At 26.1% G+C, this 17,854-nt stretch overlaps 2 protein-coding genes and 2 non-coding genes across 5 annotated transcripts in view; 2 read left to right on the top strand and 2 right to left on the bottom strand.

Moving 5' to 3' along the window:
* Positions 1-4,924: 4,924 nt before the first annotated feature.
* LOC122851123 (leucine-rich repeat-containing protein 70-like) lies at positions 4,925-6,955 on the bottom strand. The gene is made up of 3 exons (XM_044150171.1): positions 5,961-6,955; positions 5,630-5,861; positions 4,925-5,164 (listed from the first exon to the last, which is right to left on the bottom strand). The coding sequence occupies exons 1-3, from the start codon at positions 6,953-6,955 to the stop codon at positions 4,925-4,927; spliced, it is 1,467 nt and encodes a 488-aa protein (XP_044006106.1).
* Positions 6,956-10,570: 3,615 nt separating this feature from the next.
* The window catches only part of LOC122853361 (aryl hydrocarbon receptor protein 1), a 94,154-nt gene continuing 86,870 nt past the window's right edge, over positions 10,571-17,854 (bottom strand). The window contains exons 5-9 of one of the 2 annotated variants that reach the window (XM_044153789.1): positions 16,823-17,032; positions 13,805-14,099; positions 13,574-13,715; positions 12,027-13,499; positions 10,571-11,513 (exon numbers count right to left, since the gene is read on the bottom strand). In XM_044153789.1, coding sequence (XP_044009724.1) covers positions 11,216-11,513; positions 12,027-13,499; positions 13,574-13,715; positions 13,805-14,099; positions 16,823-17,032 — 2,418 coding nt within the window. In that variant the 3' untranslated portion in view covers positions 10,571-11,215. The remainder of the gene's footprint in view (positions 11,514-12,026; positions 13,500-13,573; positions 13,716-13,804; positions 14,100-16,822; positions 17,033-17,854) is intronic. The other variant, XM_044153790.1, reaches the window with a different exon arrangement.
* LOC122853594 lies at positions 14,918-15,134 on the top strand. Its single transcript, XR_006373931.1, has one exon. It is a non-coding gene; the product is annotated as a small nucleolar RNA U3 (small nucleolar RNA).
* Positions 17,308-17,379, top strand: Trnam-cau. Its single transcript has one exon. It is a non-coding gene; the product is annotated as a tRNA-Met (tRNA).

The following is a 17,854-nucleotide window of genomic DNA, read 5'->3' as shown; positions in this document are numbered from 1 at the left end:
ATTTTATTTCCACTCAAATCAAGGTAGTCACATTTCATTCCTTTGAATGTTCCTGCTTTGATATGAACCAATTAATTAGCTAAATTCAGAATTTTTAGATTTGTTAATTCATGCAAATAATTTCTTCGAATATAAGTTATTTCCCACTTTGATGTTAATTCCAGTCTTTCCAGGTTTTTTGAATTTTCAAAATTAATTGCAAACACGTGTAAATATGGCAGTAAAAATATCATAACTATTTGTTGCTTTTCCTGGTTAAAATGTAGTTTCAGTTTCGAAATTTATTGCTTGGTTATTTTGATAAAATTTATATGTATAAATTGCAAAAAATATATTCTCCAGTATGTATTGAAAAAATTTTAATATTTATTATTTGTTGCATTTTTTTTATTTAGTCAAAGTCCAAGGTTTTTTGTATATCAATAAAATAAAATAAATTCAACAATCGAGGAAATATTTTAGATGTGTGATTTATTTTCAACTCTTAAATTTAAACAAATTCATGTGCAATTAAATATAACATAATTAAATAATAAATTTAAATCATTTTACAGATTTCTTAAAATTTTTGAATAATATTTTATCGCTTAATTTAAAACAATTGAAATAAGTAATTTTTATTGAAAAAAATAAACAAACATTGCCACAAACTAATGACAACTATTTTTTTCTGCTTAATAAATTGTTTTCAAAAAATTAAAAATAAAAATACAATAAAATATGAGATTACGTTGGAATCTTCGGTTGCCACACAAAGGTTTAAGTTGATTCTGATGAACTATACTTGCTTATTTGTTTGGACCAACCAACTTTAAATACAACTACTGGACATGTTCTTCTAGCATATTTGTATCCGTATGTAAATTTACCATCACAACCTACACCCCAATTAGTCCAGCTAACGTGATTATCATTTATTGGTGTATCTTCAGATTTTGTTGCATGACCTCTAGTACTAACACGTCCATTAATATTTGACTTTTTTATTTCCGTGAAATCAAGTATATTTCTATCATGAGATAAAATTGTATTTCCGCTCAAATCAAGATAGTCACATATCATTCCTTTGAACGTTCCTGCGGTGATTCGTTCCAATTTATTATTGCTTATATTCACAAATTTCATGGCGTGGTTTAATACCAATGCCCCCATTTCAATTGTCTTAATTGAATTATGATGAAGTGTCAGTTTACTTAATTTTTTAAGTTTATTAAAAACATTGTTGGGAATATGTGTGAGATTGTTGTGTGACAAGTTAATCGTCAATAAATTATCAAGTCCAAAAAATGCATCTTCTTCGAGTGTGGCTAAATTTGTTGCTGTTATTTTGAATATTGAAAGTTTTGGCAAACAAATTAATGATTTACTGTGTAATATAATAATTGAACCACCAGAATATAAAAGTTTATTTAGTGGTGGAAGCATATGAGTGTATGAATTATTGCAAATACCAACAGAATCATTTTTGAAAATTTTCAAACCTCTTAAATTAACCAATTTTACAAATGATCTACTCAGGCATGTATTTTTTTCATCAACTTGAATTGCTAATGATCTTAACAATTCAAGGTGTTTAAAGTGATTGGACTTTAGTATAATTGGTCCAATATTTAATTCTAAACTTTGTAATTTTTTCAACGGCTCCAATGAACGTTCTTCAAACGTAAATTTATTTTCATTATCTTTAAAAATAATCAACGTTTTTATATAATATTGCTTGTTCATAAAGATCCATGCTTTTTTATCAATTGATGATATATTATTAACTTGTATTTCAATTGGTATATCAATTGAGCTTTTTCGTAAATCAGACAATTCTATATCAGGGTCAAGTAAATTTTGATTGAGACTCACAAATGTCATGACATTGTCTTCAACACAAATGATCAATAATCCTTGGAAATGACACGATGATTGAATTTTAGTTACCTTGCTATCATCCTTATATATTATTTTATTATTATTAAATATATAAAGTGTCCCATCTTTCATATATTGTTCGTCATAATGCATTATTTGGTTATTCGCAAGATCTAATTGTCCAATGAAAACTCCTTCAAAAGTTTTTTGTGTGATTGATTGTATTTTATTGCCACCAAGGTCTAACAAAGATACTGTTTTATTTAAATCCATAAATACTCCATCTTCAATAACTGATATCGAGTTGTGCATCAATAAAAGTATATCTAATTTTTGTAATCCATCAAAAACACCTTTCTTAATGAAAGTTAAATTTGTATTAAACTGTATATTCAGAATTCTTAGATTTTCAAGACCACTGAATGCTCCAGCGCTAATTTCCTCAAGACTGCTCTCATGTATAGCTAGATGATACAACATTTTTAAACTTTCAAATGATTTTGATGGAACTGTTTTAAATGAACCACCATTATATCTAAGATTTTCTACTGTTATATAATTACTATTATTATATGCACCGCAACGATGAAAATGAAAAGCGAGGTTATTTTCAATAATTAACACTTTCAGTTTTTTCAACATTAACAATACTTCACAAAGGTAAACATCATATTCGTATGTAGATAATGTCAAACTTTCCAAAGTATCCTTCAATGATAAAAAAGAACCTTCACTTAATATAACAAGACAAGTCATAAGTTGAAGATTTTTAAGTTTCTTCATGTTCATAAATGAGTTTTTTCGTACATAAAACGTATCTGCAGATGATTTTATAGTCAATGTTTCAATGCTCAAATCAACAAATGCTTCGGGATCAATTCCCCATGTTTCGTTGTCATAAATTGCAAGTGTCGTTGGCAGAAGTCTATAAGGCAACACTTTTTGTGTTACCGATGATATATATTTTGTATTTTTGCAAATAACATAAATATCCTGATCACTCTCATAACAATGCGTGTAGTTCTTATTTGTGGTAGTTGCAGATTCGTCATGATTATATTTGAAATATACTGCAGTAGAAGTTTGGAGACCCCAACGTCTTTTGTTATTAAATTTATCAATAATATTATCATCCAAAAACAATCTAATAATTATTGAATTTTTAAATTCACTACTTCCAATATACTGAATGTTATTTCCACCAAGATCAACTGTTTCGCATTCAAAATTTTTGAAACATCCATATTCCAAAAATTCCAAAAAATTGTAACTTAGATTTAGCATTTTACAATTTTTATTCATTGGAGCAAATGCTTCACTATCAATCTTTAAAATTGAATTGTTTGCTAAATTTAGGATTTTCAGATTTGTCAATTCATGCAAAAAATTTCCTGGAATAGAAGTTATTTGCCAATTTGATGTTAATTCCAGTCTTTCCAGGTTTTTTAAATTTTCAAATGCACCAACTTCTATTACTGACAAGTTGGTTCTCGTTATTATTAAACTCTCGAGATTTGGCAAACATCTGAATGACCCTGATGATAGTTTATTGATAATACTTGCTGTATAATTTAGACTTACTATGTACAGATCAGTGTTGGATGGATCACAAATACTTTCAAATTTATATTCAATCAATTCTAAACTTTCCAAATTTGGAAAATTTGGCAATACTTGATAAAGTCTTACAATCGCGTCATTAATTTTTAATTTAAGAGACTTTAAATGATTTAATCTTTGAAAAGTTTTTGGATCTAACATAACTGAACCTGGAGTTATTTCTAAATGCTCAAGTTTTGATAAACGAAATGCTAATGGGCTTATTATTAAATTTCTATTTGATAAACGCAATTTTAAACTTTTCGTTTCACGATAGAAATGTGAATCGGTGAATACAAAATCGTAAATAATATTTATTGCGCTGTCTCTGTATTCAACTGATTCTCCTGGATCATTTTTTAAATCAACGTATTCTGGTTTATATGGTATTAATTTACCTTCATTTGTTTTACAAACTCGATTAATCGTTTTTAATTTCATGCAGATTATAGTCGATGAAATAACTTGAAGTCGAATCATAATTATAGATGTTATCCATATCCAGATACCCATGGATTTCTTCATTTTCTTTATTTTGTATTTATTACCAATCAAATCAATAACAAAAATACTTGAAAAGTTTCTCAACCACTTCGACTGATTGAGATTTCAAACAACACTGACAACTCAATGATATACTTCCACGTATATACTTCTGGCTTTTGGAAAAAACAATAGTATAAATTCGCAACAGTCAACATAACAGTCATATAACAACAGTTAAATGTAATCATAAATTTTTTTTTTTCATATATAACATGTATATATTTTTTATTCATTTTTTTTTACATCTTAATAAAAATTCTTCAACATTGTTTTATTGGTCAATACATTATTTAAAAAGATAACTTCAAAAAATTATATTGATACAAAAAAAAAATAGCAAATGGAAATATCCGATGTTTTTACATCGTAAAAATTAATTGCAAACACGTGTAAATATGACATAAAAATATAATTACTATTTTTTAATTGCTTTTTCTAGCCTTCAGATTTTCTAAACCCGTGTTAGCAATAAAATCGACATATTATTTTTTTTTTTTTGCAAACAAAATTATTTATTTTACAATTTCATAAACCATCAACAAATTGAAACTTATTTTTTTTGTAACGTTCATTTCTAAAGCAAAAAAATTTTTATTTGTTTTTACATTTTTAAGTTGACTTAACAATTTTTTTTTCCTTCCAATACTTATATATATATTATTTTAAATATTTATTTGAAACTCGTGTTTGCAATAAAAATATAATAACAATTTTTTTTTTTTTTTTCATTTCTGGTTAAACAATAATTTTCCTTACAAGTTAATAAATAAATTGAAATTTTTATCATCCTTTTTAAAGTTTTTTTTTTTGAAAACTAAACAATTTTTTTGTCCTTGATTAAATAAAATTTGAGTTTTATTGAATTACTTAAAAATCCATATGGAAAAAAAATTTAATCAATGACAAAAATTAATTAAAATTAATCAGAATTTAAAGCTGTCGAGGAACATGTCTTTAAAAATTCTAAATTTTCCGTTATCATCAAGTACTCAATACATGAATCGCCAAATAAAGAAATAGCATTTCTCTCGTATCCACTTCCAGTCATATCAAATACTTTACAAATAATTCCATCAAATGTTTTTGGCTTCAAAGAAGAAGACAATTGATTATTACTTATGTTGACCAATTTAAGTGTACGATATGGAAGATTTATATTCTGCGATGTTGTAAATACATGATAATCAAAATGAGAAATTTGATTATTATTCAATTCAATTGTTTCCAACTTTGTGAGTTTATCATTAAAAATAAACGTCGTGATATAAAAAATTTTGTTGTATGCCAAATTAATTGTCTTCAAATCATCAAGACCATAAAATGCATTTGTTTCAATTTTTTCAAGTTTTGTATGTGTTATTTTTAAATTAACAAGACGCGGTGAACATATCAATGATTTTCCAGGTAACACCTTGATTCGACCACCTGTGTACGACAGTGTGGTGATTGACAAAAAGTTTTCAGCTGATAAATTAGTACAAATACCAACTGAATTGTTTTTAATTATTTCCAAATTTTTTAACAACATCAAATCAAGCAATACTTCACCCAAATATTGGCTCCTTTCATCGACCTCAATTTTCATGGTTTTAAGATTTATCAGAAGCTGAAATTGATGACTGACAACTTCAATTGGTCCAACATTAAATATAATATTTTCCAAATTTGACAGACCAAAAAATGTGTAATAAAAAAATTCAATTCCACTTGAATGAGATTTACTGATAGTCAAAGTTTTTATTGAACAATCACGCTCAATATTTTTGAATGCATTTTTACCAATTGACAATTCATCAGTATCAAGTGATAGATTAAGATGTAAATCAACTGATAAATTATTTTCATAATCAGGTAGGCTTAATTCATAATTATTAATATTCAAATAAACATCTGTTATAATATTTTTTTTTGCACAAATTTTGAAAAAGCCTTGATCATGACATGATTTAGTTTGCACGGCTGATAAATCATTGACAACAGTCAAATCATTAACGGCAAATATTGTGCGAACATTTTCAAATTTATCATTTTTATTTATCATTTTAGTATTGTCTATTTTCAATTCCGTAATAATTGTATCACCAAAAATTGGTGATTCAATGTATTTTAATTTGTTGTAACTCAAATCTAAATATGACAATTTTGAATTGTGCACTTCACTTTTTATAGTTTTTAATCCTCCATCGTCAATGAATGATATTGAATTATGACTCAATATAAGTGACTTTAAGTTAGCGAAATTACTAAATACATTTTTTTCAATTCGAGTGAAATTATTGTTCCAAGTTATTGCAAGAGTTTCAAGATTTTGAAGGCCATCAAATGCTTCAGGTTCAATTATTTCAAGGTCACTGCTGGTAATTATAATTTTATTTACTCTGTTCAAACATGAAAATGCCTTTGCTGGTACTTTTTTGAATGAACCACCCTTGTAATAAAGGGATAAAAATTTTGATTCATCAAAAGTATCAGAAATACATTGACGGTAACACTTAAACTGACATTCCGTAGAATTAATAATTCCGAAAACATTTAAATTTTCAAGTTCAGAAATTAAATCGCATGAAAGAATTCCTTGTGGTATTAATTCAAGATATTTTAAATTTTTTAAAAGTTCAAAACTGTATAGTATTATTGGTGTAGTTATAAGTTTAAGACTTTTTAAATTTGATAATCCTTCAAATGAATTTCTACGAATTTCAAAATTCTTAGCAGCAGATATTATTATTAAATTTTCAATATGCGGAATTGCGGAAAATGCTGCATATCCAATTCTAGATATACGGTTGTCTAAAATATTAAGTGTTTTTACGTCATCACGTATAAATATTTCTTTGACCGATGCAAGTATATTGTCAGCAAGACAAATTTCAAATATAAAATTATTACTACAATAACAATTGATACCTCGAGTTGATCTATTTTTATTTTCAGCAATTTCTTTAGTCATGATTTTAAAATGTACCCTTGTATTATTTCTCAAACCCCATTGTTTATCATCAACAAAATTATTGATCAAATTATCATTCATGAAGATAGTATCAATCATTGAGTTTTTAAATTCATCATTCACAATAGAATCTATTTTATTTCGAGAAAGATCAACCACATGACATTGCAAAGATGAAAAAGATCGATTGGTCAGTGTTTCTATTGAGTTATAGCTCAAATTGACTAGCAAACAATTTTTAGCAGCAGCTGGATGATTTGATAAAGCAGGAATTCTGTCTAATGAATTGTTACTTACATCAAATATTTTTATGCCTTCCAAAGACCCAAAAGCACCTGTCGGAAAATATTTTAGATGGCGATTACCTGTTATTGAAATTATTTTTAATTTTTTTAAATCTTCAAATGCATCATTGTCTATATCTGACAAATGTGTTCCAGTGATTACTAATTTTTCAAGGTCTTTCAAACATGCCAGTGAAATTCTTGATATTTTAAAAATATTTCCACCTGTGTAATGAAGTTCTGCAAGTTTCAGGAAGCCTTCAAACTCATCACAAATACCAATGGTATCATTATCCAACAATTCCAATCTTTCCAGTTCCGGAAAATTTGGTAATACTTGATGAATTTTTGTGTATTCTTCATTGATTTTTAATTTTAAATTTAACAAAGAACTTAATTCTTGAAAAGTATACGGATCCAGTTGAATTGGTCCTGATGTTATTTCCAAATTTTCGAGTTTTGTTAAATTCGCAAAAGCATATGGTTCGATAATTATATTTTCATTTGATAATTCAAGTATCAAAGTTGTTAATTTTACTGGACTTTCATTATCGTTGAATACATTGTCGACAATTATTTTAATGTCGTTATCAGAAAAATTCAATACATCGAGGTCAGTTTGTACTGGAAGATCTTCTGATTCAATTTCCATCAATTCATGATTATCTGTTTTGCAAAATTCCTTGAGATAATTCATTTCGTAGCAAATAGTATCTGATGAAATGATTTTCAAATGGATAATTATTATTAGTGGAATAATTATCCATGAAATTAATAATTTCGTCATTTTTCTTGATATTTTTTTTTCAGAATTTAACGATCAGTGTTGAAAAATAAATACAGTTAAATATGTAAACCACTTTGAATGCTTGAGCTTTCAATAGAGACTGAGGAATTTATATTTTATTTTTATATTTTACTCGATTGTTTTATTTTTTATTTTGTGGCTTACTGATAAAATTGAACAAAGCAACTCAGCGATAAATTCTAATCTAAAATTACAAGTTTTTGATATTTAAAAAAAACAAGTTTTTATGATATTTTTATTGCCGAGTCCAATTTTTGATAAATAATGTGAAATAATAGCTCAAATATTTTTCCATTTTTTTTTTTTTTTTTTTTTTTGTAATAATTAATTTACGGAAATACTCAAATTTACAATAAATTGAAATAAAATTCACATAAATTCAATGTCATTGGTGACGTTAATGCCGATAAATAAATATAATCGTAAACAGTGAATATTTTATTTATTTTTTAAAAATTATTTTCATGGAAAAATATATTTTTAAACGTTCAAAAAGCATAGGAATGTTTGATACAGGACATAAATATGTCATAAAAAATTGAGTTTTATTATTATTTCAAAGGTTATTTTGTTGATAAATATAAATAACTGAAAAATAAAAAAATTGAAAAAAAAAATGTTTTTATATTATAATCGAAGAATAGAATATATTTAAAAAAATTCTGTTTTTAAATTAAATATTATTTTGAAGTGTAAACTTTAAATTTATATTATCTTTATCAATTGCATTGGATAATTTGTTTATAGAAACAAGAATACAAAACTTATCAATATAATTTAGTTTCAATAAAAAAGCCATATTCATTTGTATTAATTATTAGGTTTTCAATATTTTATATAAAAACTTTTTTTAACCTGAAGAATTTCCAGGCCAAAAACATAACAAGTAGTTCATATTTTCATAGCCAAACACGAGTACTTCTTTAATTTTTTTAAGTAGAACAATTCGTAAAAATTTAATGCAAACACATGTAAGAATGCTGTGCAGTAAAAAAATCATAAAATCAATATTAAAATAATTTTTAAAGTCTATTTAAAATTCAATTTAAATATAAAATTGATAAATTTATTAATTAAATTAAATTGTTTAATTAATTTTGCAATATTTTATGTATAGGTAAATAATAAATATTTTTTTTTTTTTATCTCTCATTTTATAATTTATTTTATATAAACATTTGATACACTTTTTTTTTTTAATTCTTATTAATTATGTATTTTTAAAATTAATGATATGAGTTTTATTAATTAAATTTCTAAAGATTTAAATATATATTTTTATTTTGAACATAAATTGATCTTGTGATCGGATTTTAACATTCAGTTTGGCATGACATGATACAACAGATTTTGTTTTTTAATATTCAATTTGATATATAATTATTAGACGAAAAAATTATTACTGAATTTTTTAAGAATATAATTATTATTTTCAATTTAAAATTTTCATGAAATTCTTTTAATTATTGTTGATAAAATGTTGATAAAAGTCTAGTGACTAATTTTTCATCAAGAGTATCAATTTTTTTTCCCATAATAATTCTAAATTGTTTTTAATTTTTTTTTTTTTATTTCTAAATTTCACAATGACTCTAAAATATTTTAATCATCATTATTTTTTTATACAAAATAAAACGGAAGAAGCTCTAAAAAAAATTGCCACTCGCAAATGAACTATTTTACAGTATTTTTTTTTTAATTCAAAACATCAATCGGAAGCTAATTTTTTTTTTGAATTTAAAAATAAAAAATAAGTTTATCTTAAAAAATACAAATTATTTTTTATCTTTGATTTTTTTTTTTTATAAATTTAACTGTGAATTAGCACGAAAAAATTAATTTTTCCAAACTAATTTTTTTATTTTTATTTTAATTCTTATAATTATTATTTTAATTTTTTTTTTTAACTGTATATCATGTCATATAAATATACAGTGAATATACATAATGCTCTTTAAATGAAAAACCTTGCATGAGGAAGTTTCCAAAAGAAAAAAAAAAAAAAAAAATTATTTAGATTTAAAAAACAAATGCAAGTTTAATATTTTCAGGAAGAGCACAGTAGGACTACTAAATTCGCATTATACATGGACTAGACTTGATTTCTTATTATCTAGTAGTTACATAATGTGACATTGCATATTTTTACTATCAATTAATTTAAACAATAATTTAAAAAAACAATTTAAACTAATAATTATTGCACTCAGTTGCAAAGTCAATGTTATTATTTAATATTTTTTTTTTCTTTTTGTTATTAATATTTATAAACAAATTGTACAATTTAAATGTTCTTTTAATTTTTAATCATCAATTTATTCCACTAATACCCTTTATTTAAAAAAAAAAAAAATTAGTACAATGAATAATTTAAAGACAAAAAATCCTTTGGCTTTGCAAATGAGAATTGTTTTTTTTTTTTTTTTTTTTTCGTTAAATAAATTTTTACATTCATGGAAGGCTAGCTTTTGCTAATTACCTAAACACAATATTAATTTATAATAATTTTAAATTCACTTCATCGTCGACATAAATAGTGTATATAAATTAATTAAGTACAAAAATTACAAACTTATTAACAAAAATATTGGCAAGACTGGGTTACATTCAAATACAGGCCCAACTTTATATTTTTTTAAAATTTATTTCCATTATAATTAATTTATTGATGATAAATTTTTTCTACTTGTTGTATCATATTTAATTAAAAATATGTAAAATTGGGCTCCAGAAAATAAATTTAAAAAATCATAAAAATCAATATCGACAAATCTTTGATTTTTTACATTAAATTTAAAAAAAAAATTATATAAATTATTAATAAATATTACAATGATGTACGTCTGTGACGATTATTGTGTTTTTTTTTTTTTTTTTCTAAATTACCTAACACATATCACAGAATATGTATTTTTCTGTAGAAAAATTAAAACAAGCATAACATATGGTACAGAATTTGAAAATGAAAATAAAAAAAAATTGAAATATGATTAATTAATAATTTTAAAATAACTAACTAATATTTCACAATTTATTATATAATAATGAGATCTAGGTTCATCACGAAGTATTGACAGGACCACTTAGTTTTGATTAAAATTAATTATTTTGATATGGATAAAAATAAGTGGTTGTCATTGTGTTATTATTGGTTGAGCAGGGTATTGGTCACCTCAGAGATGGACAACAAAGGACTCCCGGCGTCCGGTTTGATATCTGCGAGGCAGTTGGTACCATTGTGGCAACCGAGGGTAATCCCACGTGATGATGAGATTGATGATATAAGACGTTGTTGTTGTTGTTGCTGTTGTTGGAGGTGGTGGTGTTGTTGTTGCTGTTGCTGGTGGTGGAGGTGTTGTTGTTGTTGTTGCTGGTGCTGTTGTTGTTGTTGCTGGTGTTGTTGTTGTGTTCCTGACCCAAGGACATGACCATGCCTGTCCCCGTTTCCACCAATGTTGGTGATGTGCTGTAACCAAAAATAAATTTGGTTCATCAGCTTCAGTCTCCATATATTTTTCTTTCTCATATTTTAATTTTTATATTTTTTATATTAATAATGCTGTTTTTTTTTTTTTTTTTTTTTTGGTGATTAAATAATCTAAGCATGCAAATGCAAAATAATAAAAATTTAAATTTTATAATTTAACAGCATGCTATATAAAATTTAAGACTTTAAAAAAAAATTTTTTTTTTTTTTTTTATAAATAAATAATAAGAGTAAAAAATTTTTTAAAGCTTTCGTGTTTATAAAAATTCATTAAAAAAAAAAAATAATAATAATAATTTAACTACACTGTGCATAAGTCACTCAAGGACATTTTAATCTTTTAAAAAAATAAAAACTTTTTTCATAATGATTTTTTAATGAATAATTTTTATATTAATATAAAATTAAAAAAATTAATGTCGTCGATTTTTTATATTTAGAAAAAAATATAAATAAAAAAATAAATTGTGAGGTAGTGGTAGTGAGACTCACTGGGGCGTGTGCCTTGGCGGTGCAGGGTGGTGGTGGTGGTGGTGATAAGGATAGTACTGGTAGTGATGGTGATGTTGCACTCCTTGCCATACCTCGGAGCTTGTATCTCCATGAGTGTGACCTTGATGTGAATGTGGATAAGCACCACTAGATCCATAATGCATTGTCGTAACTGGATATTGATTTTGTTGTTGTTGCTGTTGTTGTTGCTGCTGCTGCTGTTGATGGTGCTGTTGCTGTTGTTGTTGTTGTTGCTGCTGCTGTTGCTGTTGTTGTTGTTGTTGCTGTTGCTGCTGCTGCTGCTGTTGATTTTTTCCTCCTCTCGGTGAACCAGATCCCGTAGTTTGTCCAGTTGGTGATGCTTGCTTCCATTTACAATCTCCATTCATTGAATTCATTTCAGCAAGTGATTTTAATGGATCATTTGTTTGATTTGTCGAATGTGATGAGTGTGTTGAATGTGGCGTTGGTGGACTATAACTACCATTATTTCTTGGTGGTGTTCTTGATGGTGGTGGTCCCCACATTAATACAGTTTGTCTTGGTGCTTCACTACCATAAACATCTGGTTTAACATCTTCCATTTTAGGTGTTCTAACACCAGCTGTTGTTACTGGTGAACTACCAGCTGAATTACTTGATGATGCACCTTCCAATGAATGTCTACTACCAGCTCTAATAATATTTATATCTGTATTTTGATGTACTGGTACAATTGATGTTACTGGACTTGGTGCATATGGTGAACCACCACTAACACTATTTGGATGTCTTGTATCAACATAACTATATTTTGGTGATTCAGATAATTGTTGACAATAAATACGTTCATCTGTTTTACTTGTTAATTGATGTGTATCATATGTTGGTAATGGAACATCAATAAAACCATTGTATGCTGTTGTTGTATGATACTCTGGATAATATGAACCAAGTGGACGATATTGAAATATATTTTCAGTTGCTGTTAAATAACGATTATCAAGTGCTGTTGCTGGATATAATGTTTGATGATAATTTCCAGTATGTCCAATATATGTTGTTAATGATGGATCAGTTGTTGCTGCAACAGCTGATGGTGCATAAGGTGTTGGATACATTGTATTTAAATTATTATATGCTGCAGCAACAGCAGCTGCTGCACTTGTATCACCAGTTAAATAATCAACTGATGAAACTGTTGGTGTAACTACTGGTGGTGGTGGTGATGATGATGATGATGATGTTGTTTGATTTGTTGTTAATTTTGTACGTTTACTACGACATGTTGATAAAAAATCACGTAGCTGAGTTTTATAACGACGATTAACACGTTGTGGTGTTGTTGGTGTTGGTATTGTTGATGGCATTGTTGATGATGGACATGTTAAACTTTCATTATCAGAAAAATAACTATTTGTTAAACCAGCATCTAAATAACTAACTTTAAAATCCATTGTTCTTTTACCAAGTAAATCTCTACCTTCTTCTTCCCTAAAAAAAAACAAATATATATTTAATTAATTTAATGGTTTTTTTTTTTTTTTTACATTTTTATGTATACTTACATGAGAGGTCTGTGTGTACTTATAACAAAATCTGGTTTTGAATTTTTGTATACTAAACGTGAACTTGTTTGTAACCATTGCCAACCACCGTCTTTCATTTGATACCTGTAGGCTATCATTCCCGATGCCCCTGTCTTTAAAACTGTAACATTTTGATACATTAATTACAACTTGTTTACCATTCACTATACTTTGAGAAAATAACATTTATAAAAATAAAAAATAACTTACGTTCTTGATGGGCACTGGCAACGTAGGCCAAGTCATCGTAATGAACCAGGTCATATCCACCAAGATTGGCAAGTTCCGCATCAGTATAACCAAGCAACATTTTTCCTCTTTGATCCATTGACACTAGTGCAAAGTCTAGCTTGTGTTTACTCTTAAACATTACTTCTTTTTGTGGTACTTCTAGAAGTGATGGTGGTCCAAATGGTGTACATAGTGCAAATAATGCTAATGGTGGTTCTTCAGTTTTTCTATTTTGACCATGAAGTACTTTAACTCGCCCCCTAATATCTAAACGCTGAAAAAACAAATAAAATTTAATTAATAAGAAAATAAAACTTGAATTAAAAATTTATTTATTTATTTATTTTCTTTGATGTAATATCAAGTGAAAGAGGTTTTGTATGGTGTTGTTAAATATTTTTTTATGATTACAATTTCATTTTCATAAATGTCAGAGAGACTGGAATTTTTTTCTTCTGGGTTACTTGAAATTTTTATATACATTCATAACGAACTTGGAGTGAAATGTGTATTTAATTTTTTGTCTTTACAAAATTATTATGTCTTTCTTTAAACTCATATATTTTTTTAAGATAATAAATAGAACTCTTTACTTGAGATGAAATAATTAATATTTTACTTTGGTGATAAAAAACTGAGCGAGTTTTTCATTTAGATTTTAATGCATATGAGAAAAGTCGCTCGTGTTTCTTATTACTTGAAAAAAGAAACAAAAAAATTAAATGAAATCTTGTCTGTAAGTCTTGAAAAAAAAAATATATAAATAGATGAAATAAAAAATTTACAAAAACAAATAAAAGTAATCTTGTATTTAAATATTAAAAATATAAAAAAAAACTTTCATTAATTATCATTTAATTAATTTAAAAAATATTTAAAGTTAAAAAATTTTTCATGATGAAAAAAAAAAAAAAACTGGTCTCTGGTGCGATTTGAACCCTCGCCTTGGAAAAAAGTTCATCTGTTTCTATTGATTTATCAAATTCAGGTAATTATAATTTTCTCCACTAGGTGTGACATGTCGTTGACAATTGTCAAATGCAAATTGCACCACTAGATTGAATATAAATCATGAGGAAACGTCGAAATGACAAGATCATACTTCACAGGATCATTTCTGTAGTATATCTTCACATTCTCTCTACTTAACAGTTGAGTTGATGCAACCATGATGAAGAGGCATAACCCTCTTTCCTGAGCGTGAGGACGACTCGGAGGATCAACATTAGTTGGCCTTTCCAGTCATCGATGATCGTTCACCTTTTGCATTCTGTGCAAGAGGCCTGGAAAGTTGGGTATTCTGAGTGGTCTCTTTTAATTAATTCCAAAAAAAAAAAAATAATTCTCCTCTTCATTAATTCCCATTAATTTGTAACCAGGACCAACTAGACCAATGACGGGATCTGCTGGTTCCATTTAATTTAATTCCCACAAAATTAAATACCAGAAGAAAATGATATATAAATCGATCGACTATAATTATCATGTCTGGCTAAATGAAGCAATCATCAAATGGACAATGATAGAATGACCGAAAATATTTTTGAAATGAATAAACAGATTGCAACAGATGTACAAAAGCCTCGCCTTCAATTAATAACAAGGGATATTTTGTTCACTCAATTTATATACATTTCCCATCAGACCAATTATACATTATTATTTATTTATAATCATCATAGTCATTATCAATGACGTCATAATGAAACAAAAAATAATAAAAATTAAGTATGAAAGTGTCTTGATAAATTCAAGTAAATAGAATCACTGAAAATATAAATTTCTATGAACAAAATAAATGTTAATCGATATTTTATTGAAGGATATACATCTGCAGTTACATTGTAAATTTTTTGGTCATTGATGAGGGTCTTTTGGTTCAACTGCAGATGTGTATTTAGACATTGAAAGAAGCCTGGGGAAGAAGAGAGCAAGGGAGTCTTCCGTGAATCCGCTTTTAGCCCGTCCAGGCGAACATCACGAAACTCTTGGATCCAAAAGCACGCTGTTTTTATTTTTATTTTATCAACTCGCGTGACTAGTGATTTCATCCGCGTCAGTACATTCAATGAATGAACGAGAATTATTTATTTTTACTTCTTTTAACCTCTCTATTGTTTATTTTTATTTTTTTCATCAAGTTCTTGGTTTTGTTTCTTTAATTATTCAGCACCCCTAAAAAGCTCGAGCTTTTTCTAATTGTTTATAATTTGTTGTGTAATTTAATTCATTTAATGAAAATATATATTTCAATTGTTTAAATAAGATTAATAATAATATAAAATGAATAAAGAAAATTAGAATATATTTTGTTTGCAAAGCGTGAACGGAATTACGGGAAGTTCGAGTGTAATGAATATTTGAAATTATTTAAATAATTTTAATATAAAATTGAGAGCTGTTTTTCACGCGTGAGATAATCAAAATGCTGTTTATGTATTTTATTGTTAGTGGCGCTTACATGAACATGTTACTATACAATTTTTAAAATAAAGGAAAAAAGCAATTATCTCATTTCTCACACATAAAATTCATGCTGATGAGATGAAATAATATTATGGTGAATTACATTCATCTTGAACAAATTTTAATTTATTTTAAAAAACATTTTACGACAGTGAAATTGTTAATTATTATATTTTTTATTTATAAAAAATAATAATTTTATTTTATTGTTGTTTTGTTGTTTAAAAAATTTAAAATTAAAAGACTTATTTTCACACTTGAGGAGCTTTTTTATTTTAAGTTTTTTAATTTAATTTTTTTTTATGAAATTGTAATTATAAATTAATGAAAAATTAACAACAATATTGAGCCAATTTTCGTGGACATTTTTATTTTATTGTCCTTCAGTTGTGTGAATTTTCTTTTCAATATTAAAAAGTAAATTTAAAATAAAATTTATACTTTTTTCGTTGAAATAAATTGTTGTTTTTTAAATTTTTGATGTTTATTTTTACAAATAAATAATGCTAAATGATAAAAAAATAAACTTACCAAAAAACCAGATGTATTGTCTAAAAGACAACGAAATCTAACAGTAAAACTTCTTTCTAATAAATGGCTATGTTGAATTGTGAGTGCATCATGAAGTGGTAGACTTGAATTTTCAGATGGTAAAAATGAATTCCACATTAGTTGACGTTGTAATTCTTCACGGTCTTCACTATGTACAAGCTCGTAAACACTTTGATGAACGATATCAGACTGTAAAAAAAATAAAAATTCATATAATTAATTGTTTATTTAAAAAAAAACATGTAATTTCAAATAAATAAATAAAGGCTCAAAGTAAATTTACAGACAATTTTTAATGTTGATTCATCAAATTATTTATCATTAACCCAACAAAGTTTTAAAAATAATAGTTAAAAAAAAATATATAATTTATTGTCATCTAATTCTTGAATAGATTGTATTGATTTTTCAAATTCGCATTGAAACGGAACAAGGGGTAAAGTTTTTCATCCCTTAGCAAGGAGAGCAGAGTGGCGCAGTGGAAGCGTGATGGGCCCATAACCCATAGGTCCGTGGATCGAAACCACGCTCTGCTAAATGGTTCGAAATCAACTTTTTTTTTTTATTTATTCAACCAATAAATAAACAACAATAACAACAAAATATTTTCGTTACAATAAATCACCCACAAATTTCTACAGAATTTTTTTAAATTAAAATTAAAAAAAAATATTTTACAAATTTTTTTACAATAAAAATGAAAGTTAATGTTTATCAATGTTGTTTGTGTTGTTTATAAATAATTAATTGAATTGCCACATGATTATTGACTCGATAATTCATAAAATTGAATAATCGATAGAAATAAATTTTATAAAACACAGCTGTTTCATTGATTACATGCTGTAGATGCGCACTAAATACTAAAATTAAATTCCCAATTTCAACTGAAACCAGTTTGAATAATTAAACATAATATCTATATTAATTAAATAATAATAAATAATTTTTTATTTAATATAGAAAACGAAATTATTTGTTGAAGAATAATAAATATTTTTAAATATATAA

The sequence above is a fragment of the Aphidius gifuensis genome, linkage group LG3, assembly GCF_014905175.1.
Source record: "Aphidius gifuensis isolate YNYX2018 linkage group LG3, ASM1490517v1, whole genome shotgun sequence".
NCBI classification, from domain to species: domain Eukaryota; kingdom Metazoa; phylum Arthropoda; class Insecta; order Hymenoptera; family Braconidae; genus Aphidius; species Aphidius gifuensis.
This window is presented reverse-complemented; position numbering and strand designations above follow the sequence as displayed.

Bases quoted from the DNA above. Each gene is read 5' to 3' on its own strand.
- LOC122851123 (XM_044150171.1), bottom strand. From the start codon at position 6,955: ATGACTAAAGAAATTGCTGAAAATAAAAATAGATCAACTCGAGGTATC. The intron at 5,862-5,960 runs GCAAACTAAATC...TTATGAATTAAG, and splicing joins GTCAATGATTTATCAGCCGT to CCTACCTGATTATGAAAATA. The intron at 5,165-5,629 runs GTCAGTCATCAA...ACAACATCGCAG, and splicing joins ATGTTGGACCAATTGAAGTT to AATATAAATCTTCCATATCG.